Consider the following 27,102-nt stretch of genomic DNA (forward strand, 5'->3'; position numbering starts at 1 on the left):
CAGCCAGGGCATTCCCTGCCCGGGCAGGACGCTGGGATCCCCTTCTGTCACATAGCCACCAGGAAAGCTGGATCGAGGGTGTGGAGTAAAGCCAAGAGGCTGGCATGTTGCAGAGAGTTTTGTGGAGCAAAGAGCAGATGCAAGCCCTCACGGGAAAATGTGAGATAACTGAGTTGTAAAAGGCACCTGGAGGCACTGCGGTGTCAGCACAGAGGCAGACAAAGCAGTATGGCTGGAGTTCGCTTCCACTCTGCTCTGGTGACTGGGGCCAACCGGGGAATCGGCCTCGGGCTGGTCCGGCACCTGCTGGCATTGTCAAACCCACCTGAGTGGGTCTTTGCAACATGTCGCGACCCCAAGGGACAGCGAGCGCAGGTGAGGCTGGGCTGGAGCTGAGGTGGGGGACAGCAGGGCTGCTGCAGGAGGGGGGATGTGGGAGGGTCTCCACCAGGGAGCTGCAGCCCTGGACCTCAGGCACAGCAGAACTGGGGCGGGATGCAAGCAATGGCCGTGCCCAGAACTCATTGGGATCAAGAAGGGAGCTGCTGCCACTGCCTGGCACCGTGTGCCCCAGGGCTGCAGGCAAAGGGCTGTGTTGGCTGAGCAGCTCAGAGTGCGACACGAGGCTCACATCAGCTGTCTTCTACAGGAGCTGCAGAAATTGGCCTCCAAGCACCCCAACGTGGTCCCTGTCCCGCTCGGTAGGTGACACAGCTGGAGCACAAGGCTGCCTCCCTGGGCTCCCTGCTCTGCCAGCACGCCGTCCTCCCCCATCCCTGGTGCAGGGCTCTGTCCCAGCACTGTGCCTGCTGGCAGACACCGAGGGCAGCGGGCGCTCACCTCCCCACCTCGCCTCTGCAGAAGTCACCGATCCCGCCAGCATCAAGGCGGCCGCAGCCAGCGTCGGGGAGCGCCTCAAGGGCTCGGGGCTGAACCTCCTCATCAACAACGCTGGGATCCTAAGGCCAAACAAGCTTGACAATGAAACACTGAAGGACATGGCCGAGGTGTACACCACCAACACCATCGCACCTCTGCTGGTCAGCCAGGTAATGTGCTCACCCATAGCGCCAGGAACATCCCTGTTCTGAGGCCCTGAGATCCTCTGTGGCAGAAGGAAGGGGCTGGTGGAACAGAGCCCTGCTCTGCTCTTTTACTGATGCTCCTGAGCTGCTCTGAGGAGCTGTGGGACAGGGGTTGGTGCTAAGGAGCTGGAACCTGGGGGGGGGGATGAGAAAAGAGGAAGATGGCTGCCAATGGTGCTGGTGCCAGCACTGCTGCTGTGGAAGGAGTTGGTCCTGTCCCCTGTGTGTGGAACCCTGAATCTCCCCTCCCCACAGGCGTTCCTGCCCCTGCTGAAGAAGGCAGCCCAGGGCAGCACGGGCTCGGGGATGAGCTGCAGCAAGGCAGCCATTGTCAACATGTCCAGCATTGGGGGATCCATTTCTTCTGTCGGTGGTTGGGATATATTGGAAGTTGCCTCATACCGCTGCAGCAAGGTATGGCACATACCACATCCACACACTGTGGAGGGAAAATATCCTTCCTCTCCCCTGCCCAGCCATGGGATCTGCACGTGTCCCCAGGCTGCACCTTCTCATCCCCACCTGATCCCTGTGCTGTCTCCCACAGGCTGCTCTCAACATGCTCACCAGGTGCCAGTCCATGGGGTACCGCGAACACGGCATCTTCTGTGTCGCTTTCCATCCTGGCTGGGTGCAGACAGACATGGGGAGCGCAGGAGGACACACGGTAGGAGCTTCCCCACGTTGGGTCCATCCACAGCCTGTGCTGGTCTCCCACGGAGGCTGCTGTCTCCCGGAGCCCTGCACCAAGACCCCCTCAGGGGGCTGCTCCGTCAGCACCATGGCAGCTCTCCCTGCCCTGGGACCCCTGCGCAGCGCCAGCCCCGGCTCCTGGCAGCCCCACCGCCCGCCTTCCCAGCTCTCACCCTCCTCCCAGGGCTCTGCTTCCCCCTCAGCCCGGCCGCTGCCTTCCCGCAGCTGGGCTCCAGGGCACAGCCTGGGCAGCCCTTGGGCACACACGCCTGCGTTTCTCCCTCTGCCCTGCAGCCCCCCGTGACGGTGGACGCGAGCGCAGCAGGGATGCTGAAGGTGCTCTCCAAGCTCTCCGAGAAGGACAGCGGGTCCTTCCTGGACTGGGAAGGGAACGTTGTGCCCTGGTGAGGTGCTGGCCCGGCCTCGTGCCTGGATCCTGGCAGTGGCCCCTCTGCCCTCCCTCCCAGGGAGGTGGTGGAGTCTCCTTCTCTGGAGATGTTCAAGACCTGCCTGGATGCCTACCTGTGCGACCTACTGTAGGGAACCTGCTTTGGCAGGGGGGTTGGACTCGATGATCTCTGGAGGTCCCTTTCCAACCCCTACAATTCTGTGATTCTGTGATTCTGTGATTCTGTGCTGCTGCCCGACCTCTGCTAAGTCTTCAATAAACCCATATCTGACAACAGCAATGCTCTTGGCTCTATCTGTGAGCACAACAGGCTCTGTGGAACCCCATGGAGGAAGGCCCCTTCCCAGGGGGTCCCACCCCTCATCTGTGTGCATCAGAGCCCACTGTTCCCAACCACAGCCACTGCCAGGTGTCCCCTCAATTGACAGATGTCACTGCTGGAAACATTCCCTCCAGAAAGGCCAGGATTAGGGGCCAATACCTGTCTTTGAGGAGATGAGCTGCCTGGGGATGGGAGCAGCACAGGCAAGGTGGGGGTATAGGGTCTGTCCAGCAAGGGTTCCTTACGAGGGCTGAGGTGGGGGGAGGAGGGGGCACAGGGTGATGCAAAGTTGGGATGCAGGGCACCGAAAGGCTGCACGTGAGGTGGGGAATGGGGAGAAGCTTCTGCCCTTGTCCGTGAGTGGGGAAGAGTGACATGGTTGTGCTGAGCTGGCATCACCAGGGCAGGCGGTTCCCTTCCCAGTCAAGGAAGGCCCCACAGGTCTCCTGTGAAAGGATGCTCAGCACCTCCAGAATGCCCTGCATGCTGCGCTCCACTGTCATGGGTGCCTGTGGAAGAGGACAAGGAACAGGATCACTGCCACAGCTGTGATGGGCAAGAAGAGCTGCAGGGTCTGACCAGGCTAGAGGGTGCATGGAAGCTGCTGCGCCCTTTTGTTCCAACTTGAATGGGGCTGGCTGCCTATAGAGATATTCTTCCTTCTTGCCAGTCCTCTGCTCTCCGTGTGAGGGACAGGGCTGGCAGCCAGTGTCCCCTGCCAGCCCCAAGCAGCTGCAGAGCCTCTACCTCCACACACAGAGCTGCAGACCTCAGAGCATTCCCTTGGCTGCAGCTTCACCAAGCAGCAGGGACACAGCACCCGTTCCTTGTGTTTCCTGCACAGCAGCATACCTGCTCCGTCCCCATGTCGGTCTTCACCCAGCCAGGATGGATCGCTGCACACAAGATCCCCTTGTCCCTGAGCTCTGCAGCCAGGCACCTGGTCACCATGTTCTGGGCAGCCTGGAAGAGTCAGATAGCATGGGCATGGCTCAGGCTGGTGCTCTGAGTGCTCATGCTTGTAGGACCAGGCAAGGGATGCCTGGAGCAGGTCCGTGGGGGACTATCCCCAAATCCCCCCCTGCCCCCTCACCTTGCTGGCACGGTATGGGTACATGGGGGCCTCCAGCACCCCAAGACACAGCCCGATGGAGCCCACTTTGGAAGACACATTGATGATGGCAGCCCTGCTGCAGCTCAGCCCCTCCGTCCCTGCGTCCTTCGCCGCCTTCTCCAAGAGCGGTAGGAATTCCTGGCAGGAAGATACGCATTAGAGCTCTGTTAATACAGACCCTGGTTTTCAGCCTTGCCCTGGAAGTCCTCACACCATGATTACAGGCCACAGAGGAGCAGCCCTAGCCCACACACACCTTGGCAACCTGCAGGGGCCCCACCACGTTGACTGCAAACGCGGCGAGCATCTCCTGTGCATCCACAGACTGCAGTGTGGCCTGCGAGCCGACGCCAGCGTTGTTGATGAGCAGGTTCAAGCCCTGGCCCTGCAGATGAGTCTCCACAGCCTGCACGGCTCCACGGATGCTGGGCAAGTCCACCGTGTCTGCAGGGCAAAAAGAAGAATGTGACTGCATTCACTTTATGGATTTGAGGGGTTATTTTGTAAGTGCTGCCTGGAGGAATGCTGTAGCTATTCGTGGAGACTTCCTCCAAGAGCTATAGGGCTTGCTGGTGTATTGGGGAAATATTTCATTATATTATTGACTTACATTCTGATCTTTCCTGGTTGATACCCAGTCTGATGGGTCATTGAGAGTGACCTTCTCATTTTCCAACATGCTAAAATTCATCTTTCCAGGATACAACATGAAACTTTTCCTTGCAGACTGCGATTCCCATCCTTCTCTTACCTACAGATGCTCCAGCCCCCCTACACTACATAGGAGTGGTATGTTTTAAGTCTGTGTTTTCTGAAGGTTTGCTTGTCAAGATCTGTATCGCATGATGGATGCTTGCCCCACTGAAATGTCCCTCATTTCTTTAAAAGGAGACATCTGAACACCTGGCAGATCTGAAACGAGCCTGGTTAGACCAACCGTTAACATTGGCAATACATTTTTATGTCACAACTACACAAGCCCTTAAGGTCTATGAATATTCACATTTGTGGGTGCTGCTGAGGATGAGTCCCAGTGCACACATGCTCTGCAGAGCCTGCTGCAGGGAGAATCTGGGAGCCAGGCCCCCACTTGCAACATTCTGCCCCCACTTGACTTGTGTTCTCAAGCTTGCACAAGTCTGAATTAGCAAAAATGGGAAGAGCTAAAGACGACTTGTTCTTCCCTTGAGCACCAGAATGACCCTTTTCTGGGGCATTTTGAAGTAGTCTGGTAGGTTTATGGTGGTGGCAAGCAAGCCTTAAGTCATCTTATAAAGCATTTGAGTGACCTGGGAGTCAAGTATCCATGGGGCAGCATAGACTTTTGGAAGATGAGTGTTACCTTATGGAAGCAGCATTTTTTTTTCTGACGCCCAGCTTGAATTTGGAGTTATTTGTGATTTGGGGTTTTGACCTCTGTGCTGAGGCATGTGGACCCCTTGGAGCAAGAGCCTGAGCTTGTTCAGATGCTGCTCAGCTTGGGGCTGTTGCTGGTGGTACTGAAAGCCTTCGCCATTGCATTGGGGAGCTGATGGGGATGCAGCGGTGGGATTCAAGAGGATATTTGGGACATCACATTGCTTGCATTGCAGGGGAGTTGGGCTAGATGACCTTTTAGGGTCTCTTCCAACTCAAGTGATTTCATGATTCTTTGGTCTCATGAAGGATATTTCTCAACAAGCTTTATGACAACTTCTTCTTGGATGATGTACAAGCAGAGCTCCAAGCTCCATTACTCCAGGTGTCATTCACTGGCTTGGGTGAATGATTAATGTCTGTGTTTGGACTGGCTGAGTCATTGCTCCAAGGGAGAATGGGGCCAGGCATGCGTGACAAGCACATCCCTATTGCTACACTAGCCTAATTAGCTGAAGGCAACTTCTCCTCTCCTCTCCACAATGGCTGAAATGGTGCCTACAAAGCAAAATGCACGCCCAGGTCCTCAGCTTTCAGATGGAAGAAAATGGGGTTAGAAAGGGAAAGAAAGAAATGCAGAACGAAAGGATACAGTGGGCATTTCAGAGTTAATTTCTTTCATTTCTGAAACACGTGTTCCTATCATTGGTTTGAAGTAAACCATTCCCTCACGTGGAGGAAGGCAGCCTGGAGCAGAACTCCCTGTAGATGAACACCCCAACTTTGGCAATGCAAAGTGCCATTCTCTGCAGCTCTCCCTTTTATCCCATGCCCTTGTCTTCTCCTCTCCTGCTTGTCACTCCACCTGGCAGACATCCCAGCTCACCAGGCTGAAGCCACATGGCTGCCACCACCAAGGTCTAGCAAAGACATCCATAGTTGCGCCCCCAGACGAGTGGAGGGCACAGGAGGGAGGAGGGCCAGGAGCAGCAGAGCCTTATGAAGGAGGGGGGTTGCACCATACCTAGATGGATCAGCTTGATGTTGGGGTGCCGGGCCGCTAATTCTTGCAGGGCCTGGAGACAAGGGCATGGAGCAGGGGGTTAGAAGCCACCAGCAGCACTGCTGGTCTTCCCACCCACCCCATCCTCGTCCCCGAGGAGCAGACTGCGGTGGCTTTGCTCTTGCTGGGGAAGCTGTCAGGTGAAGGGGGGCTGCTGGGCTCGGTGCTGTCCCCAGCAGGGAGAAGGGGATGATTGGCTCGGTGTGAGCACCCAGGTCATGGGCACCACATGGGCACAGCCCACCTTCCCCTCGCCCTCCCAGCACCCAACCAAGCTTGCTCCCAGCAGACACCCAGGAGGGGCTGTGATGCCCCTCACTCCCCTGGCTGGCAGACATCCCCATGCACTGACCTTCCCTCTCGGACCAGTGACATCACGGCAGGTGGCAAAGATGTGCTGTGGGGGTTGGGGGCTGGCGGCGAGCTGCCTCACCAGCTCCAGCCCAATGCCCCGGTTGGACCCAGTCACCAGAACGCTCCGAGCCAGCATGGCCATCTCCAAGGGGGTGAGACAGTCACAGTGGTGACAAACAGGCTGCTCCCAGTGGAACTGCAGCCTGCTTGGCGTGAACGGGAGAAAAGGCACAGCCCAGGGAGTGGCTTTGGGTGCTCATGGGGACAGTGATGGTGCCAGCCGCAGCCCTGGTGCCTTGGATGCCCTGGGACCAGGGTGGGCACGTGTCGTGGGGTGATGGTTCTCCTTGCATTGCCCGCTCTCCAAGACTTGACTTCTTCTCCAAAGCCCCAGATCCCAAGTCCATGCAACCACAGGAGAAGGATCACATCCATTCAGAGCTTGGAAGCGTGCTTGGAAACACAACCAAGAAATGGAAGGGACACAAGCAGGTCCTCCTTGTATCAGTGGGGTTGCAGCAAGCTCATTCTTTATGCCTGCTTTCCCCCAGGAGTCAGCAGAGAAGACCCCCAGCTGCCCACAGCCTCATCCACTGGGCACCAAGCCCACAGCCCTCACCCTTCTCCCCATCCTTACTCTACCACCCATCATCCAGGGAAGGACAGTGCTGGATGTTTAGTAGGTGCAACAAAGCAAAAGTTCCTGCAGCCCAAGTCAGCCTGGGGACACGGATTTTTAGGAGGCAGAAATGAGTAACGTGCTAAAAAAACAAAGAACTGCCATGTAAAAAGTGATGAGCTGAAGAACAGGGGCAAAGTGAATTGAAGTGGGAGAGGAAATTTTGGACAGGGATGTACTCTGGGGTGAGTCTGTTGCATCTGGATGTGGCCAAATGTACACGGTGCTCAACCAGAGGGGACAGAACTGGCTACTTCATCCATATCTGGACAGCTGTAAGTCTGGCACTTATTAAAGAAATACTTGGGCCAGCAGCTGGGAGATGGTGGAGTCACTGTAAGTTTGGAAGGTTTGCTTTCAGGTGACAGAGAGTGCAGAGAGGGATAAGCAGTGATGGCTCCTTCTTTTGGTGGGAAGTCTGTGGCCACTAAGAGAGGAATAAACATTCTGGGTGTGGGTTTGGTTGGCATTAGACTCAGAGCAGCCATAAAAGGCTTTATGGAGGGTGTCATCACCCATGCAAGCAATTGCACTGCACAGGCTTGTCTGCTCCTGCTGCTGTCCTGCAAAGCAGCAGCTGGAGTAGAGCTGTCACGAACCAACAAGACTGGAGTTTCCTCTTTTCCTTCCAGGTTCCTTGAGGACAGCTGACACCAGCAAAAGGCTGAAGGACCAGGAATGGCTGCAGGCCAGCAGAGCTGGGGAAGGCAAGCAGCGAGCGAGCTTTGGAAGTGGCTGATGGCAGTGCAGGCATGCTGATGGCTCGGGAATACAAAGCCTGGGGCTGGAGGATCTCTAATGTGCCCAGAGGAGATGCTGAGGGGAAGAGACGAAACTAATCTGGATAAGTCCAAAAAATCTGATCGTTGTCTGCATCGCCCTTCTTTCCCCCACATTTTATTGCTGACCGTGATGCCATACGGTATAGAACAGCCCTCTGCTCAGCTCGGGTCGCCTGCTCCCTCCCAGATCCTGGTTTACTGGCAGACTATGGCCACCCACGTGAAACATCCACTGAACGTCCATGACACGCGCACTGAGTTCATCTGATCAGTCACTTGGGTTCATTTTAAGACGATGACTCAGGATGGGAAACGTGCTGTGTGGTGTGGAGTTACTGGGTGCCAAGGTGGCTTCAGGTCGGGTCACTGCTGTGTTGCATAATGAAAGCTTATCAGTTTGAGCGCCCCGCCTGGCTGAACCTGGGCGGCCAAGCGCTGCCAAACCCCAACCGCTGCATTCAGCCCAGCGCGGCGCCCTTAAAATGGCGGCTCCCAGCCCGGCTTCGCCCAGCCTGCGTCACGTGACCGTCGCGTCCTACCATTGCATCAGCCAGCGCGCGTCCTTCCCCTCGGCCGGGAGACGTCTGGTGGGCGGGGCTTCCGCTGAGCGACGGCTCACGCAGCCAATCGGCGGCCGGCGCCCTGCTTTGCGGGTGCTGCGGCGGCCGGGCCGGGTGTGCGGAGCGAGGGGCGGCGGTGCCCGGCGAGGTAGGCCGGGGTCGGGCGGGGGCCGCGGGCACGGGGTCGGGCAGCGCCGCGGGGGTCGAGGGAAACACCGGAGCTCGGAGCCTGGCTCTGGCGGCCTGCCGGGGCTGAGCCAGGGGAAAAGCTGCCTGAAGGCGGCTCGAGGATGCTGGGGTTGGGCCGGTATCGTGGGGGGTGATGAAGGCAGTGGCGTCTGAGAGCCTGCGCTCGTCCCCTCGCTCTGCACCAGCCCTGCCCCGTTCCGTCCTGCCTGCTTCGGACCCGCAGCCTCGCGATGGAGTCCACGCTGACAGCGAGCCAGATCCGGCAGCGATTCATTGACTTCTTCAAGGAGAACCGGCACACCTACGTGCACTCCTCTTCCACCATCCCTCTGGATGACCCCACGCTGCTGTTCGCTAATGCCGGCATGAACCAGGTAGGATCCGGGCTCTGCTCCTTGCAGCTGCACCAGGGAGCTGTTTGCAGAGCCTTTGGAGTTGCTGGTTCCTTACTAATAAATAACAGAGCTCATTGATTGTAAAACAACAAATGAGCAACGTGGTGAACTGCAGGTGTCCCCATTCATTGCAGTGGGGTTGGACTGGATGGCCTTTAATGGCCTCTTCCAACTCAAACTGTGGTGCTGTGAAGCAGAGTTTAAAACCTCAGTGCGTTTACCCATCTTTTCTTAGCTGACTTCTTTCCAGCTGTGCTTGAGTTCACCTTGCAGGAGGTTCAGTTCTCCCTTCACCCATCAGTGCCTGCTCCCCAAGCAGAGCTGGTTTCCCATTGCTCTGGTTTCACTGAAATGAGGTTTGCATTTGGCTGCTTGCAGCCTGAAGTGTTCTCAAACACCAAGTAACTAGCAGAGCCTTCTGCTGCTTGTGTGGGAAATTAGCATTGTGTTCTCCATCTCTGGTCACAAAGAGGTGACTGTTGCATCCGCAGGAGTGCTATTGCAGAGTTGGCAGGGGAGGTTTCTGTGCCTCCAGGGCTGACAGTGCAGAGATGGGAGCGCTGCCAGTCTGCCCTCCTTGACCCTTTGGAGCACAGCTAGCACTGCAAATAGTTGCAGAGAGAATGCTGGCACAAATGACCACCAGCATCTCGAGGGAGCAGTTGGAGCTTGGCTGCTGGAGTGGTTTTTCTGGAGTTTTCCTCGTCTTTTTGGCAATTGGGAATCTGGCTGTTTTCAGTCCCTTTGGAAGTTATGGGGCTTGCTGTGCTCCAGCCACGTGTGCTGGGTGCTGCATCCTCCTCGCATGCAGCAGACTGAAGGCTGTCTCTGAGACATCCAGGCCGGCAGTGCCATGATGCAGAAGATACTCAACGCCTTGCCGTTGCTTTTAACATCTAAAACCAGGCCCTGAGTGCTTTCCTCAATTCCTCTTTTTTCTTTGCCCTCAGTTCAAACCCATCTTCCTCAACACCATCGACCCCTCGCACCCGCTCGCTAAGCTGAGCAGAGCCACCAACACTCAGAAGTGCATCCGAGCTGGGGGCAAGCACAACGACCTGGACGACGTGGGGAAGGATGTCTACCACCACACCTTCTTCGAGATGTTGGGCTCCTGGTCCTTTGGGGATTATTTCAAGGTAAAACAGGCTGAGCTGAAACACATCTCTGTGTTTCACATCTCTGTGAGCTCAGCGGAGTGTTTGCCAAGGGGAAGGAGGCTGTTCTGGCACACAGGGGCTCCTAAGGTACACTTGGCTCCCCCAGCTCTGCAGAGCATTTTGTGATAAATTACTGAAGGTTTACAAAACTGATTACATTGTATTAATGATGGCAGTTTGAAGTCTTCAGGTAGAAGTTTTAGTGGCTGTCCTGGAGCTGTGGTCATAAAATAACAATATTCAAAAGCTTCTTGCTTGAGTGAGATTCATATTGTGAAGGGATTATGAAGAATGCAGCATTATCAGCAGATTTCAAAGGCTTTTTTATGTTTTTGCTGAGGATTATAGGCTTTAACTTGATTTCACCTACAAAACTATGTAAGGTGTGTTGTGTGACTTGTTTGCTACATGTACTGGTTTTCTTATTTCTTATGCCAAAGGTCTGAAAGCTCTGGATTGTTTATAGCTGTCCTGGTCCAGTTAGGGCTGGTAGTACAGGAGGACCCCAGGAGAGACTGTGTGTGGAAGGTTTCTGCATGTTTGAATGATACTCTGGGTAGATGCTAGTCAGCCAGTACTCCAGCTGAGCAGGAACTGCATGCTGAAGAGAAGGCCTGTTTGCACTCATGTACTCAGCTCCTCTTTCCTTCTGCAGGAACTTGCATGTAAACTGGCACTGGACCTCCTCACCAAGGAGTTTGGCATCCCTGCAGAGAGACTCTACGTCACTTACTTTGGTGGAAATGAGGCTGCAGGACTGCAGCCAGACCTGGAGTGCAAGCAGATCTGGCTGGATTTGGGGTGAGGGCCTTTAACTGAGAAAGCTTTGTGTTTTGATGAACAGCCTCCATCTGCCTTTCATCAGAGAAAGACGCCGTGTGCTGAGGCAGAGCGCTTACAGCAGGAGGTTTTGAAGAACAGAAGCATCCCCAATAATGTTTGCAGGGTGGTAGAGCTGCAAAGCCACGAGGAAGCACTGATATTAGATGGAAGAGGCTGAGACTCAGGTCAAGCCCTGGAGTTTTCTTTGCAAAATCTCCTTTATGAGCTTAAGAACATAAGAAGTGCCCTGCTGTGTCAGATCGATGATCTGTCTGTGTGACAGCAGTTAAGATGCTGTTCAGGGAAAGCAGGCAAACCTGGTTGTGATCTGTTCACTTTTCTTCTCCTCCCAGCACTCACAGTCAGTGGATCAAGTATGTTAGCAGGTCATTCATCCCTTCCCCTTGGTCTCTGCTTGGGGATGTGCTCCTTCAGCCTCAGTCTGATTCTGTTTCGAGCCCTCTCTAACCCTCGGTTTCCCACTCAGTCTTGTCCTCTCCAGTCCTACTCTTGCTTGTGTTGATGTCAAAGATGCACCCGTGTTCTCAGTGGCAGCTTTGATGGGGTGCTGTGTCCATGTCTGCCTTCCAGCCAGTACTCCTCAGAGGGGAGGTTAAACCTTAAGAGTTAGATTCTTGAATTGTCAGAGGCAGGCTGATCCAGAGAAGGAGTGGGCTGAGAGCTCTCTGTTGAGACTCCCTCACAGTTGGGCGACCTCCTGCCTTGCTGTAAGTCTCTTGTTCAGTAGGAGCCTCTTGTTACAGGCTGGCTGAGAGCAGGATTCTGCCTGGCAATATGAAGGATAACTTCTGGGAGATGGGTGACACAGGCCCCTGTGGCCCTTGCAGCGAGATCCACTATGACCGGATTGGGGACAGAGATGCTTCACACCTGGTCAACCAGGATGACCCCAATGTCCTGGAGATCTGGAATTTGGTGTTCATACAGTTCAACAGGTGAGCGAGAGCTGCTCCCCAATGCAGCAGCTGCTTGGCTGCGTTCCCAGTGCTCTAACCCAGGTGTTTCTGTACTGCTTTGCTGTTTGCTGGGGCCTTCTTCCTATACCTGCAAAGATCTTCAGCAATTTGGACGCTGTAGCAAGCTGAATTCTGGTCTTGCTCCACTGCCCCCATCTATGACAGCTTGTCTTTCTTTCTGTGTCTGGGCAGGGAAGCCGATGGGAGCCTGAAACCTCTTCCCAAGAAAAGCATTGACACTGGGATGGGTTTGGAACGACTGGTTTCCGTGCTGCAGAACAAGATGTCCAACTATGACACCGACCTTTTCCTCCCTTACTTTGAAGCCATCCAGAAGGTACAAACTGAGGAATCTGAGCCTGATCTCACTGCATCCATTGCCTGGATCCCTGGGGAGATGTGTGGGGCAGGTCAGGTTGGAATGGTTGTATCTGCAGGTCTCTGTTTTCCCAGTTACTGCCAGCCCTGTGGGTTTGTACTTTGCTGAGGGTAGGAGCTCTGGCTGGCCCAGTAATTACTGCCTTGGGGGATATTTCCCAAGGAGAACAAGGGGCAGGAGTAGTGCAGCGTTCCCAGGTGTTTCTAGCAAACCACATGCAGGCATTGCTTTGTTACAGCAGTGTTCTCTGGGGTACAGCTAGAAACACCCTGAAACAGGGAAGCTGGGACCCTCTCCCTCCTGGTAGAATTTGAAAGGTTTCTTGGCTGGGCAATGTATGTCAGACCAGAGTCTATCAGCCAGTGTGCAAAACAGATGTTTTCCCTCTTGATTCCCATTACGATGTGTGTCTCTCCCTCCCCTTTCTGTCCTGGTCTCAGTGGTGGATTAAGCTGCCTTTACCTCCTTGATGTCCTTCAGCCCTGAGAACGCAGGCACTGTGCAGAGCTCTCTGTCTTCCCCCACTCCCTCCTTCCCAGAGGAGTGTGCCATCCCTGTGGGATGAGTTTGGCTTTCTGAGGTGCTTCCCTGTTGTTCTGCCCTGCTGCTGATCCCTGCGTTCTGCTCCCCATGCAGGGCACAGGTGCCAGGCCATACATGGGGCAGGTTGGTGCAGAGGATGCTGATGGCATAGACATGGCATACCGTGTGCTGGCAGACCACGCACGGACCATCACACTGGCCCTCTCTGATGGTGGCAGACCTGACAACACTGGCAGAGGGTAAGGAGGGAGCTGCTGCAGGGCTGCTGTGTCCGTTCTGTTCAGTGCAGGATCTGGTGTGTCTCTGGGAGGTCTGAATTCAATGGGTAGCAAAGCATTAGTTCAGTGTATTCGAGCCCTTGGGGCAAGGTCCACCTGAAAAGCCAGGTCTGAGCATTCTCATGACTCCTACAGAGAGGACTGCTGTGGACTGGTAGGCATGAAAGCTTGCTGAGTGCAGTACTGCTGTCAGAAAAGCAATTGGGCCGAGGGGATGTGCTGTGGGTACTGCTGGACTTGAGACTGACTTGAGCACACAGCACATCTGAGCCGTGGGGCTGAGGACAGGGCAGGATCCCTGGTGCATCCTCTGAGAACAAATCAGAGGTGTGACACTTGCATTGAGGGGCTCTGCTGTTTTATCACTGAGAGGGCAGCAAGACCCTGACACTGGCTGCCCACAGATGGTGTGGATGCCCCATCCCTAACATCAAGGCCAGGTTATGTGGGGCCCTGGGCAGCTTGATACAGTGGTTGGCAACCCTGCTTACGGCAGAGGGGCTGAAAGTAGATGATCTTTAAGGTCCGTTCCAACCCAAACCATCCTGTGATGGTATTTCCTAGCTATGTGCTGAGGCGGATCCTGCGCCGAGCCGTGCGTTACTCCCACGAGAAGCTCAGTGCCCCCAAGGGCTTCTTTGCCACGCTGGTGGACGTTGTGGTGCAGTCCCTGGTAAGTTCTTGCCCCGCTCCGCTGCGTCTGATGGCGTCGTCTGCTGAGGTGTGCAGATCTCCGTGCTGAATCCTCTTGGGTGTGCAGGGAGATGCCTTTCCTGAGCTGAAAAAGGACCCGGATATGGTGAAGGACATTATCAATGAAGAAGAGGATCAGTTCCTGAAAACGCTCAGCAGAGGACGTCGCATCCTGGACAGGAAGATCCAGAGCATGGGCGACAGTAAAACCATCCCTGGTGAGGCCGTGGCTTCAGTTTGGAGGCACCAAAAGTCATTTATCGTGGAATAAATGGGCCTGAGGGCCGAGCTGGGCTGGGAATTGGGTGTTGGTGGAAAGTGCAGAGGGCAGAGCTGGAGTCAGAGAATCAAAGAATCACCAAGGTTGGAAAAGACCTCAAAGCTCATCCAGTCCAACCGTTCACCCATTCCCAACAGCTCCCACTAAACCACGTCCCTCAACACAACATCCAGTCTTTCCTTCAACACCCCCAGGCTCGGTGACTCCACCACCTCCCTGGGCATCCATTGCAGTGCCTGACCACCCTTTCTGAAAAGTAATACTTCCTAAAGTCCAGCCTGAATCTCCCCTGCCGTAGCTTGAAGCCATTCCCTCTGGTCCTATCACTGATGACACGAGAGAAGAGTCAACAGATCACTGCTCTCTTTGTCCTGCGTTCCCTTGCTCAGGTCTCTGAGCTGCACAGACACAACATGGCAGTGTGATCTCTGTGCCCAGGAGACTGTTAGTGAGGAGACTCTTAGGTGCTTGTGTCAACCAGACCTGTTCATTGTCCTGCTGTGATGCAAAGCTCGTTGAGGAGCGGTGTCTGTGGAGCAGGAGTGCTGAACTGTCTGCTTTTTCCATGCAGGTGATACTGCCTGGCTGCTGTATGACACTTACGGTTTCCCTGTGGATCTCACTGGGCTGATAGCAGAGGAGAAAGGCCTTGTTGTGGACATGGAGGGCTTTGAGGAGGAGCGGAAGAACGCGCAGGTAGACAACAGCACCAGGGGTGGCTGGTCTGAGAGTGGGCAGGGAGGGCTCCTTTTGTTTTAATCTGCAGCTGTGAGTTCCTGCTCCTTTCTCCAGGGGCCTGGAGCACTTTGGGAAGCTTTCCTAAGAGCTTTGGGAAAGATCAGGGCACAAGACCAGAGCTGTCATCCAGCAGTGCCACGGTTGGGTTTTCTTAAGCTTTGGTTCTTGTCATTGGCAGCTCAAGTCCCAGGGCAAGGGTGCCGGAGGGGAGGACCTCCTCATGCTGGACATCTACGCCATCGAAGAACTCAGGGCCCGAGGGCTGGAGGTGACAGATGACTCGCCGAAATATGGTTATACCTCAGATCCCAGTGGTACCTATGGTATGAAAGAGCCCCCTCAGAACCACCCAATCCTTTCCTCCCACATCTCCCTGGGAGGAGCTGCTTTGCCTTCCTGGGGCGTCTGACTCAACGAGGTCCCCTCTGGGTTCATCTTTCCTGGGTGGGACTGGAAATGTGTGCAGGGGAATAGTTGTGCAAGGAAGGGACAGAACACTGAAGAAAATCATCTTATCCAGTACTGCTGTAGTTCTTCCTCCATACCCCCTGCAACTGTAGCTCCTGCATTGGCTGGGAGGTGTTGCTGTGAATGAAGTTCTGCTCCCAAATAGTGTCTTGTTTCACTGACTATTCACTTCTTCACTATTGTCTTTGGTGACAGATTTTGGGAGCCTTGTGGCCACAGTGAAAGCCATCCGCAGGGAGAAGAAGTTTGTGGAGGAGGTGTCCACTGGCCAGGAATGTGGGATAGTGCTTGACCGGACCTGCTTCTATGCTGAGCAGGGTGGACAGATCTATGACCAGGGCTACATGGTCAAGGACGACGACAGCAGGGAGGATGTGAGTCTGCCTGAGAGCCTTTCATTAGTCTCAGCCTCACCTGCAGCCTAGGCAGCTAGGTGCAGAGGAGAAGAGGCCAAGTAAGCACCAGTGATCTCCTGTCTTGGGTCAGGACCTGCACAGGTTTCCTTTTTGGGCTGCAGGATGGCACAGATGTGCTGGAGTTGGTTCTCCTTGCTTGGGAGGTTGCACTGAACTCTGCTGCAGCATCAGGCTGTTGCTGTGCCACGGTGCCTGCGGTGGTGGTGCTGGGGTGGCTGTGCTTTTAAGCTGAGGTGGGGACCTCTTTCAGCTCTGCACGGGACATCTTGCTTTCCCATATCCCACACACCACTCCAGCTCTCACTTACACCTTTCCAGCTGCAGCTCGGGGCTTTGGGCAGGACAGTGCATCTCCCTTAACCTGTCACTCCCCTTACTGGGTTTGTTTCCCTCTTTGTACAGAAAACTGAATTCACTGTGAAGAATGTGCAGGTCCGAGGAGGTTATGTGCTTCACATAGGGACTCTGTATGGAAGCTTGAAAGTGGGAGACCAGGTCCACCTGTCAATCGATGAGGTGAGTTAAGGCATGGTGTAACATGGCTTTGTCTCTTGGCCCTTTTCTCCTTCCTGTGGAGCAGCGTGGCTGCTGCTTTGGAGGCCTGGAGGTTGAACCCCTGCATGGTTCAGGTAAGCTGAGTCAGGGCCTCTCCTTCTGGGATCTGGCTTCCCCTTCCATGAGGCAGATGACACTGCTGGCTCAGCCACACTCCGGGCTTTGCTGACCTGAGCAGGACCACACCTTTGGCCCTGAGCAGGGGGATGGAATGCATGTGCAGCACCACTGTGTTGCTGATGACAGTGGAGAGCCTGGGCTGTCTGCCTTTCTCCAGACATTGCTCCAGCAGGCTGAGCCTGATGAATGGATCCCAGTCTGCAAAATGTGTTTCCCTTCTCTTTAGAGGCACCTCTGGAGCAAGAGAGAAGGCGTGTTGCAGGGACAGGCATACTGCTTTATCCCTGGCCTCTCTCCAGAAAAGCCCAGGCAGGGGGACAGGCAGGGAAAAGCTGTGTACAAACATAGAGGGGAATATCCTGCTCCTGTAGCTGAGGCTCCAAGGCAGCAAGTTGTTTCTGGTGAAGCAGCACATCAGCCTGTACCTCCACAGCTGGAGGTGATCCTGGCTGTGCAGTGTGAGACCCCATCTAACAAGGCCTTTCTCCATCAGACCAGGCGGAGACCGGTCATGAGCAACCACACAGCCACCCACATCCTCAACTTCGCCCTGCGCTCAGTGCTGGGAGAAGCAGACCAGAGAGGGTCGCTGGTGGCACCAGACAGGCTGAGGTTTGACTTCACAGCCAAGGGAGCCTTGTCCACACAGGAGATCAAGAAAGTTGAAGGCATCGCCAACCAGATGATCGAGGAGGCAAAGGTGGGTTGCTCAGCTGGAGGGGTCAGCTAGTTTGCTGGCCCCATCCTGCAGGAAGAATCCTGCCCTTTTCCTGGTGGATCTGTGCACTGCACTGTCTGAACTGGGCTTGGTGGACAGCTGAGGCACCAGCTTTCAGTAGGAGTCTGGCTTGAATCCCATTCTTAATCTGCACACCCCTCCTTGGAGCTGAGCTGTGTGTGAGGTGTAACGTGGATAAGAGCTGCTTATGTTGCCATTTCCCCATTGTGTGAGGACAGAGAGGAAAACTCATTCCTTGGTCATCACCTCTTGCCACCAACCTTTTGTGGAGGGACCATCTCCCTGTCTCTTTAATCCTTGGGTTTGGCTGGTATATGTATGCTTGTGAAAAAGATACTGTAAGTGAAGTTTTTGGATGGCCTGGGATGCTGGAAGTGTGGCCTGGTGCTTCTGAGCTGCTGGTGCTGCACTGTGCAGATTTGCATTGCTTCAGGGGGTTTTGAGTGGGGAAAATTCCATGTATGTTCATCTGTTCCTTCCTTCCAAGCCCTGTCCAGCTTGGAATGGTTCCTTGCCTGTGCTAGTGTCACACTGTCTGCAGCTGCCAAGAAGCTTAGCAGAGCAGTTCAGAAGATCTGTCAGTTACACCGGGATCCCTGCAGCTCAACCAACCCCAGGTCAGGTGGAGCATTTAGATCCCATTTAGGATCTTTCAGAGGAAGTCAGGATGGAAGCACAGGCCCTCGGTCGCATCTAACCGGACCAGCTCTCACCTGCATGCTTTTCCTTTGCTCTGCAGACTGTGTATGCCAGGGACTGCCCTCTCGCAGCAGCCAAAGCGATCCAAGGGCTGCGGGCAGTTTTTGATGAGACCTACCCCGATCCTGTCCGTGTGGTCTCTATTGGCATCCCTGTGGAGGAGCTGCTGGCCGACCCCTCCGGCCCTGCAGGCTCCATCACTTCCATCGAGTTCTGCGGAGGGACGTGAGTATCTGGAGAGACCAGGGAAGGTGGCAGGGGGGGGAAAGCAGTCCCTGTGAAGCCTGAGCTTCTGAGGGCTGTGATGTGGTTGTGTGCTGGGCGAGGAGACTGCCTGCGTGCTGTCGCTGCCCCCACGCAGTGTCTGACAGCACTGGTGCTTGCCACCCTTCCCTCTTAAGCTCTTAGTGGCAAGGCTGGGTTTTCTGTCTGTCCCTTGCTACTTCTCCCTGGCAGGGTGGCTTCCTGGTTTCCATGCTGAATCCTGCTGAGATGAGAAGCGGACTGGTCTGCTAACTCTCTCTTGTTGTGGGTCTCTTTCTGGGTTCTTTCTTAAGGCACCTGCAGAACTCTGGCCATGCTGGGCCCTTTGTGATTGTTTCAGAAGAAGCCATTGCTAAAGGCATCCGGAGGATAGTGGCAGTCACTGGGGCTGAAGCTCGGAAGGTAAGGGCAGGCAGGAGTTGTTCTCTTCTGGGAGGATCTTGGCAGTCCTTCTGGCAAGGGAGGGTGCAGCCAGAATGTGGCTCTGGGCAAGCACTGCCTGCATTGGCTCTGCTGCTTTCCTGGGGGTTACTGAGCTCTGTGCCTGGTGCTGCTGCCTTCCTGATGCTTCTTTTGGGGGTGGCCTGGTAGCTCCCCCTGCGTGACGTGACTCAAACTGTGTTCTGCCAGGCCCTCAGGAAGGTAGAGAGCCTCAAGAAATTGCTGTCAGCCCTGGATGCCAAGGTGAAGGTCCAGACAGCTCCCAACAAGGATGTGCAGAAGGAGATCACAGACCTCAGTGAGGTGAGGGTGGCAGCAGCACTGGGACCTTACTTGCTGGTACTGGGAGTTATTTATGAAGCCCAGGCTGTTTCCTGCTTCTCTGTCTCCTCCTCTGGGTCCTCTTTGTCTTGGTTACTCTCGTGGGGTTAATTGGTGAATTTAAGTCTTGTGCCAACACTGTTGTAGGACACAAGCTCAACAGAGGTCTCAGCCCTGTATTCTTTGGGTTTGCAGCTCCCACCTGAGCTTGCTGGATAGTGAGACAGGGGAGCTCAATCACTTTGAGGTTCATGAATGCAGTGCACCATGCCCTGCCTTCTGCCATGGGCACCCACACCTTTAACCCTCCCTTGTCCCGTTTTGCAGATGCTGGCCACTGCTGTCATCCCACAGTGGCAGAAAGATGAGCTGAGAGAAGCTGTTAAAGCACTGAAGAAGGTTATGGATGACCTGGACCGTGCAAGCAAAGCTGACATCCAGAAACGAGTGAGCCCTGGCTGGGGGTAAAAGACAGCATGGGAGGGCTGCTGGGGAGCTCCAGTTTTGCACACTGCAGAAGGGAGCTGAGCTGTGGCTCCTTCTGTGCTTTGCTCCTTGCAAGATGGGATGCTTCTGAAGCTGGGTGCAGGGTAAGGCTGGTGCCTGGGTCTTCCTTTGGATCCCATTGGATTTTTCTGGAAGAGGAACCACGCACATCACTGTTGCTGCCTTGCAGAATGCATACCCTCCTCTGAGTGTGTGGTTGGCTTTTTTTTCCTAGCACTGCAGTGTGGGACTGCCTGAGGCTGGGCTGTGGGTTTGTGCTGGGACACTTGAGGGGCCTCTGCCTGCAGGGAACTCTGGTCTGGGTGGTTCTTGTATCCATGTGTATTGTGCAGACACCTGAACAGTGCTGTTTGTCCTCAGGTACTGGAAAAGACAAAGCAAGTCATTGAGAGTCACCCTAACCAGCCACTAGTCATCATGGAAATGGAAAATGGGGCCTCAGCAAAGGTATGGGAAGGTCTGATTGTGCCTGAAGGGCAACTTGGGGGGGCTCTGTTTGCTCTTGGAGACAGTGCTGTGTTACAGAGGCATTAGGCCAGCTGCCAGCTCTGAGGAGGACATGAGGAAGAGAGAGAACATGTCTGTAGTGTGCCATGTGTCCCAGCTCCTGGACTAACAAATGGGTTTGCATGGGTGGGTGGGTCTGAACCATTCCCTGAGCTTCCAAACCTGGTCAACTCTTTGAAAGGGCAGAAACAGCAGGACAAGAGGAAATGGTTTGAAGTTGAGGGAGGAAGATTGAGGTTGGATGTCAGGGGGAAGTTCTTTGCTATGAGAGTGGTGAGGTGCTGGAGGTGCCCAGAGAGGCTGTGATGCCCCGTCCATCCCTGGAGGCGTTCAAGGCCAGGTTGGATGGGGCCCTGGGCAGCCTGGTTTAGCATTAAACATGGAGGTTGGTGGCCCTGCATGCAGCAGGGGGTTGGAGCTTTGTGATCCTCAAGGTCCCTTCCAACCCTGGCCATTCTGTGATTCTGTGTGGGGAGAATTTCCTCTATGGAAGTGGCATTGGATTCCAGGTGAGACTCGTCCCAAAGGAGTCATGACAACAAAGTGCAGGGCTTAAATGTTGGAACAGCCACGCTGTAATGCCCTATTTAAACTGCCACTCTGGGAGCTTGATCTGGTGCTGTTTCATACTCCTCCATGGCTGTCCCCATCTCTGTGATGCTCTCAGCTGGGCTGGAGTGGTGGAAGGTGAACCACTGTGCCTTGTTCCTCCTGCAGGCCCTGAACGAATCGCTGAAGCTCTTCAAGACTCACTCCCCCCAGACTGCCACCATGCTCTTTGCTGTGGATAACGAAGCGGGCAGGATCACCTGCCTGTGCCAGGTGCCCCAGGTCAGTGTGGGTGCTGCTGTGCCTTTCTCAGTGGCAGAAAGATGAGTCTCATACAATGCGACCACGTCGCCGTGGTGGATGAGAGCCACAGCTTTGTGGTACCGTGGTGCTGCCAGGGGATGGAGCAGGAGGGGAGGGGGGAGAGCTGGGGCTCAGGAGCTGTGTATTGAAAGAGCATCCCTCGCTGCCACCGAGGAGGTCGAGCTCCTTTTTTCCCTTTTCCTCTCCAGGAGACAGCGCAGAAGGGCCTGAAGGCCAACCAGTGGGTGCAGGAGGTCTCTGCTCTGATGGATGGCAAAGGTGGAGGGAAGGACATCTCAGCACAAGCCACAGGAAAGAACGTGGGCTGCCTGCAGGAGGCTCTCCGCCTGGCCACGGACTTTGCCAGGCTGCACCTGGGGGAGCTGAAAAACTGACTGGAACGCCACGTCCCCTCTCCTTCCCCCTGCTTTGCTGTATGAGCCCCGCCTCCAATAAATCATAGAATCAATCGGGTCCGAAGGGGCGCTAAGCTCATCCAGCCTGGCCATCGGCGCTGCGCTGTCCCTCCCTGGACGGCTGTGGCACCGCCGGCCGCTCTTCCTTCCCCCCCTCGGCCGCTCAACGAACGCCGGCGCTGCGGAGCTGCCCGGGGGGGGGGCCGGCCGAGGGCGGAGCGGAGCGGCCGGGGCTCCTCCTCCCTCCGCGCCCGCTTCCCCCGCCATGCCGCTGGATCACCGCCGCCTGCACGGCCCGGAGGACTCGCGGCCGCCGGAGCTTTGGGCGGCGCAGCCCCGCGACGGAGGAGGAGAGGAGGACGAGGAGAGCGGAGCGGCGCCGCGGGATCCCTGCGCGCTTCGGCCGCTGTTCGCCCGCGCGGGGCTGCTGAGCCAGGCGGAAGGCTCCGCGTACGTGGAGCTGAGCGGCGGCACGAAGGTGCTGTGCGCCGCCTGGGGACCGCGGGAGGCGGCCGAGCCGGGGGGGGCGGTGGGAGCGGGGCGGCTGCTGTGCGATTTCCGCCGGGCTCCTTTCTGCGCCCGCGGGGCCCGGCCCAGACCCGGGGGGGCGGCGGAGCGGGAGGCGGAGCGGGAAGCGGCGGCGGCGCTGCGGGAGGCGTTGGAGCCGGCGGTGCGGCTGTCCCGGTACCCGAGAGCGAGGCTGGTCGTCAGCGCGTTGCTGCTGCAGGACGGCGGCTCGGCCCTGGCCGCCGCCGTCAGCGCCGCGTCCCTCGCGTTGGCCGACGCGGGGGTGGAGATGTACGATTTGGCCGTGGGCTGCGCGCTGTGCCGCCCGCCGCCCGGCGACCGCGACGCTTCCGCGGCGGGGCCGTGGCTGCTGCAGCCCGGGGAGGCCGAGGAGCGCGGTTCCGCCGCCCGCCTGACGGTGGCGCTGTTGCCCGCCCTCAACCAGGTGTCGGCGGTGCTGGGCGGCGGCCGCGGGGGGGAGCCCGAGGGCTGGGCGGCGGCGCTGCGGCTGGGCGTGGAGGGCTGCCAGCGCCTTTACCCCGTGCTGCGGCACTGCCTGCTGCGCGCCGCGCGGCGCCGGGACGGGGCGTGAGGTGCGGGGCCTCGGGGAGCTCTGGAACGCGGCCGGGGGCGGACGTGGTGGTGCCGGAGTCCCCCGGGAGCCGCCCTTGGTGCCACCGGAGACCCCGTGAACAGCGCACGGTGACGCTGAGCCCCGTGGGTTTGTGTGAGCCGCTCCTCGCGCTGCCAAAGACGCCCCAGAAGTGCCAGCAGGGACCCCCGGAGCTGCTCTTGATGTCGTCGATGATCTCGAGCCACCCCTGATGCAACCAGAGCCCCCAGAGCCGCTGCTGGTGCCATCGCCGCCCCCCTGGAGCCACCCTCGGCGCCATCAGTGACCTCTGGAGCTGCTCTTGGTGTTGCCAGAGACCCCCAAGGCCTTACCTGAGCCACCCCTCACACCATTGGAGCCCCCCAGGACTGCCATCGAGACCCACCAAGCTGCCCCCGGTGCCATCTGAGAGGCTTACCTGAGACCGACAGAGACCCCCCTGGACTGCTTTCAATGCCACCACAGACCCCCAGAGCTGCCCCTGCTGCCAGCAGAGACCCTTGGGGCCTCCTCAAACCACCCTCAGTACCAGCAGAGACCTCAGACCCAACCTGGTGCTGCCAGAGACACCAAGACATCCCCCCCCACCACATCCTGGCTCCTTGTGCCTCATTGACTGCTGCCTACGGCACTCCAGGGCGGGAGGACAGGTTGTGTTGTGTTGTTTTGGGTTTGTACAATAAAATTGTTCTGTTTTGTTTTTTTTCCTGGTGAGTTCTGCCTGCTGACATCCCCACAAAGCTCCGGGGTGGAGCTGGGGGCTGACCCTGCTGTGCCCCCATTCAGACATCAGCACTGGGGGTACACCTGAAGCCGAATAACCAGAGGAAAGAAATACAAATGGTTGGTTTTTTTTCCTTTCCAGCACAATGCACTCTTTTGCCGGAGCAAATGAGAAATACAGAACAACTTCCTACCAGTAAGAAGAGGACAACCTCAAAACGGGGGGCACAGACATGTAGGGAGAGGGATGGAGGCACCAATTCCCCAGGCAGAGGTGGCCGGGGGGGATCCCCGCTATGGTGGCAAAGAATGGGAGCCCTTAGGGACACCGTTAAGAGAAACCCACTGGTGATGGGGGGCTGGGCTCCATGCCACACCACCGGGTGCCCCATGCTGCTGGTATCGGTGTGGCCATCTGTGTCCTCACCGCTGCCCAGGAGGCTTTGTTGTGCATGGGGAGCTCATCTGGCCTGTGTTGTGCTCAGGGGATGGAGGGCTTGGGTGTGAACCCTGGGTCAGTGGGATGCTTTACCCACTGGGGAGGATCGGGGACACCACAGATCTCAGCTCTGGGCTAACGATCCTTCAGGGTGTGGAGCTTCTGCCCTCCCACTCTCCACTCTCTCTCTTTACATAGCAAAACAAGAGGGATAAAAAAAAAACAACGGGCACTCAAACACAAAGACTTCTGTCACCACGGCTGGCCAACGCAGGGCACGGGGCTGCTGGCACTGGTGGTGGGAATATGAGTGCAGGAAGAACTGGGCAGCAGCCTGGCACCTGCCGGGAGCCTCCAAAGGGATGCAGAGATGGGGCAGGAGCTGCGGGGCTCCGGCATCCCCACTACTGGCTCCCCTCATGGTCCGAGGTGTGGGCCTTCATCTGGAAAGGGAAATCCTGGGCTGCATCCAGAGCCTGATCCCTGCAAAGCCCTGGCAGCAGCCGGCCATCGCCTTACCATCATCTCCTCCGTGTCTGTGCTCTCCTCAGTGCTGTCTGTGTTGCGCCCATCCCCTCTGCTGCCCTCCTTGCCCCGTGAGCTCGCACCCAGCGGGGGTGATGCCGAGCCCACCTCTGCCTTCTTCTTCTCACTCTCCTTGCACCCTGCAGGGACAGTAGGGGCTCAGGGTGCCCATGCGGAACACGCAGAGCAGATGAGGGAATGGGGAATGTCTCCGTGGGGTTTGGACGTGCCGTGCATGGCAGCATCCCTCACCCGAGAGCCGCTCCCTGCGCTGGTCCATGCGCTCCAGGCTCTCCAGCAGGCTGTCCACCCGCTCCTTGATCTGGCTCAGCTCCCCCTTGATGGAATGCAGCTCCTCGGCTCTCACTGCGGGAGCGGAGCCCTCAGCATCCCATGGGATCAGCACCCAGCACCCTGCAGGTACCTGGGGCCACCACGTCCCACTCACGTTTCGTCCGTGTCCCCGTGGAGCTGGCGCTGCTCCGCGCCCCGTGCTGGGGGCTGGGGCTGCTTGTGCCTCCTGCTCTTGCGTGCGTTCTCCTGGCCTTGACGGGGATGCGGTTAATGAGGGGTGGGATCTTCTGGTACTCATACACCCTGCAGGGGCACAAAACAGCACAAAAACTCGCTCTAAGGGGGCTTCTCAGGGGCGGAAGTGGGGGACGGGGATACCAGGACCCTCGTGTCATTGCCCCGTACGCACCGGTATGGGAAGTCATCCCTGTAGAGGTTGTAGTCCAGGTCGCAGGTGCTGCTGCAGGAGGGGATGGAGGACAACAAGTCAGCACGTGCAGCACTGCGGGGCAGGGACACCTTCCTGCCACACGTCCCCATCCCTGCAGAAGGCTCTGAGATGAGGGTTTGTGTTTGGAGCACGGTCACCGCCTCGCCATGCGCTGCTGCTGCTTGGCAGCGCGACCCAGAGCTGCTCCACAGAGCATCCCATGGGATGGGCAATGGCTGCTGCATTCTGGTGGCCACTGGGACCACGGTCCCTGCCCTGCCAGCACCGCATCCCTGCACGGCCCCAGTGCCATGGCAACGGGCAGAGCAATTAATTCCATCCAGAAGCTCTCTAACGAGACGGAGCCCGGCGCTGACTCTGGGTCACAGAATCACACACTCGTAAAGGTTGGAGAAGATCACTAAAATCCCCAAGGTCGACCCCAGCCCACCCCCACTGTGCCCACTGCCCACGTCCCTCAGTGCCACATCCCCTCAGCTCTGGGACACCCCCAGGGACGGGGGCTCCCCCACCTCCCTGGGCAGCTTTGCCAGCGTTCATTCCAAGAAGGAATTGTTCCCAATGCCCAACCTGAACCTCTCCCCCCGGCACAATTGAAGCCATCACCTCTTGGCCACGTGCCATACGTGCAGTACCCAGCACGAACAGGGGAACCCCAAGAGCCAGGGATGGGGAGCTGCCCCAGGGGTGGGACCTGCTCCAGGGATGGGGACCCGTCCTGCTGCTGCTGCTGGCTCCATCCCTATGTGGTGCTGCAGGGGTGCCGTGCCCTCAGGCTGTCCGCTAAGGTACCTCATTGTAAAAACCATGGAGCTCTTCTTAGGGGTAGAAGAATCATGGAATCATAGAAGAAGCCTCCAAACCCTTCAGTGAGGTGGGTTTGGGGCTCAGACGGGACCCCCCAGGAGCTGCTCACGGGGACCCACAGATGCACAAGTTGCCCATGCACTGGCACTCACGGGTACAGGCTGCTGCTGTATGGCCTCTTTTGGCCCAACCTGACCCGGCTCGGCTTTGCCTCCCTGGCCATGTCCAGATCTGCAGGGAGAAAGAGCAGGGCCGTGAGCGATGGAAAAACCCAAACTCACCACCAGGAACCCCAGCAGACGGCTCCTGTCCTTGCTGAAGGAGCTCCAGCTCAGAGGTGCTCCAGATGTGCTTCGCTGCTCCCAGAAATGGGTGTCTTTCTGCAAATTGCCCGCTGCTCTCTTCCCATCATCGTCACCGTGCCCATGGTGGCTTGTCCCAACCAACCTTACCATCCTGCCTGTCCCGTGGGTGTCCCAACTATCATCACCCTGCCCAGTTTTCCACAGGTGTCCCAACCATGCCTGGATGTCCCACAGATGATTCCTTCTGCTTGCAGATGGCTCCCATAGGGCTTGCTGCACTGCTTGCTTTCCAGTGTGCCCCCACCTGCCCCACGTCCCCAGCATCCCCCAGCAGCTCAATGCCTGTCATGGAGCCACATGAGGGCATCGCAAAGGGAGCTTGTAGACACTTGCTCTCATGTGACACAGCAGTGGGACCATCCTCGGGGGCAGAAGACCAGGGTCAGCTGGGCTCCACCACCCCTAGGACACCAGCCCCGTGCTGGGGCTCCTGCCCTGAACCAGGTATCTCAGTACTGGAGGGGACATCCATGTCCTGGGAGCATCCTGGTACTGGGAGGATGTCCCTGTACTGGGTGATAATGGTGATGTCCCAGTAGCAGAGGATATCCCTGTTTTGGGGAGCAATGGGCACAGGGGAGCATCCCAGAGCTGGAGGACATCCCTGTCCTGGGGTTGATGGTGTGGGGTCATCCCAGTGCTGGAGAGCATCCCCATCCAGGGGAGGGACGGGAGGTGGGGAGCAGGACATAGAAAGCATCTGAGCACTGGGACGAATGGACATCCCGAACCTGGAGGAAATCTGTCTGCTGGGGAGGAACAGATAGCAGGGAAGCACCTCCGTAGGGGAGGACATCTGTGGTTTGGGGGTTGGTGGGGACATCCCGGTACCCTGCCCTGCGGAGGACAACACGGGAGCATCCCGGTACCGGAGGACAGCCCAGCTGCGGATGCCCATTTCCCACATCCCCATCCCGGTGCCCGCGCTCCCATCCCCGTACTCACACCTCCACCCGTCCCGACCGCTCAGAGCGCTCATGGCTCCGTCCTCAGCCCCGGTCCCGGCCCGAGCGGCCCCGACCCGAGCGCACCTCCCCGGGCCGTACCACGCGGCCGCCGATCCGACAGGGGGAACGGCCCGAACCACCGCGCCGCCGGGGGGAGCGAGCGGCCCCAGCGATGCGTGCGTTCGGGGTGCGCGGGGACAGCCCCGTGCCTCGGTTTCCCAAGCAGGGAAAGCTCAGAGTGTCCGGATCTGGGGG

General features: G+C 57.1%; 4 protein-coding genes and 1 pseudogene across 5 annotated transcripts; 3 read left to right on the top strand and 2 right to left on the bottom strand.

Annotated features, from left to right (window-relative positions):
• The first annotated feature begins 106 nt into the window (after positions 1-106).
• LOC125699305 (C-factor-like) lies at positions 107-2,463 on the top strand. Its single transcript, XM_048958724.1, has 6 exons — positions 107-375; positions 650-701; positions 862-1,049; positions 1,341-1,499; positions 1,633-1,752; positions 2,073-2,463. The coding sequence occupies exons 1-6, from the start codon at positions 229-231 to the stop codon at positions 2,184-2,186; spliced, it is 780 nt and encodes a 259-aa protein (XP_048814681.1). The 5' UTR covers positions 107-228; the 3' UTR covers positions 2,187-2,463.
• A 336-nt stretch (positions 2,464-2,799) lies between these two features.
• Positions 2,800-6,831, bottom strand: LOC125699252 (uncharacterized; annotated as a pseudogene).
• A 1,645-nt stretch (positions 6,832-8,476) lies between these two features.
• Positions 8,477-21,229, top strand: AARS1 (alanyl-tRNA synthetase 1). The gene is made up of 21 exons (XM_048959078.1): positions 8,477-8,565; positions 8,792-8,980; positions 9,952-10,140; positions 10,817-10,962; positions 11,748-11,939; positions 12,153-12,297; positions 12,976-13,121; positions 13,725-13,833; positions 13,921-14,071; positions 14,705-14,829; positions 15,050-15,194; positions 15,535-15,713; positions 16,158-16,271; positions 16,924-17,130; positions 17,909-18,093; positions 18,426-18,534; positions 18,763-18,876; positions 19,222-19,341; positions 19,762-19,848; positions 20,626-20,739; positions 20,970-21,229. The coding sequence occupies exons 2-21, from the start codon at positions 8,837-8,839 to the stop codon at positions 21,153-21,155; spliced, it is 2,907 nt and encodes a 968-aa protein (XP_048815035.1). The 5' UTR covers positions 8,477-8,565; positions 8,792-8,836; the 3' UTR covers positions 21,156-21,229.
• Positions 21,230-21,334: 105 nt separating this feature from the next.
• On the top strand, positions 21,335-23,000 carry EXOSC6 (exosome component 6). The gene has a single exon (XM_048959088.1). It carries the CDS (start codon positions 21,442-21,444, stop codon positions 22,273-22,275), a length of 834 nt encoding a protein of 277 aa, XP_048815045.1. The 5' UTR covers positions 21,335-21,441; the 3' UTR covers positions 22,276-23,000.
• Positions 23,001-23,074: 74 nt separating this feature from the next.
• LOC125699504 (RNA-binding Raly-like protein) lies at positions 23,075-26,934 on the bottom strand. Of its 2 annotated transcripts, XM_048959089.1 has the most exons (7): positions 26,846-26,934; positions 25,688-25,766; positions 24,687-24,737; positions 24,432-24,580; positions 24,236-24,349; positions 23,978-24,123; positions 23,075-23,901 (listed from the first exon to the last, which is right to left on the bottom strand). In XM_048959089.1, exons 1-7 carry the CDS (start codon positions 26,877-26,879, stop codon positions 23,863-23,865), a joined length of 612 nt encoding a protein of 203 aa, XP_048815046.1. In that variant the 5' UTR covers positions 26,880-26,934; the 3' UTR covers positions 23,075-23,862. The 2 variants fall into 2 exon arrangements, with proteins under 2 accessions (XP_048815046.1, XP_048815047.1); XM_048959090.1 differs by lacking the exons at positions 25,688-25,766; positions 26,846-26,934 and adding an exon at positions 25,521-25,662.
• Between the last annotated feature and the right edge of the window lie 168 nt (positions 26,935-27,102).

The sequence above is a fragment of the Lagopus muta genome, chromosome 12 (genome assembly GCF_023343835.1).
Source record: "Lagopus muta isolate bLagMut1 chromosome 12, bLagMut1 primary, whole genome shotgun sequence".
Taxonomy (NCBI): Eukaryota; Metazoa; Chordata; class Aves; order Galliformes; family Phasianidae; genus Lagopus; species Lagopus muta.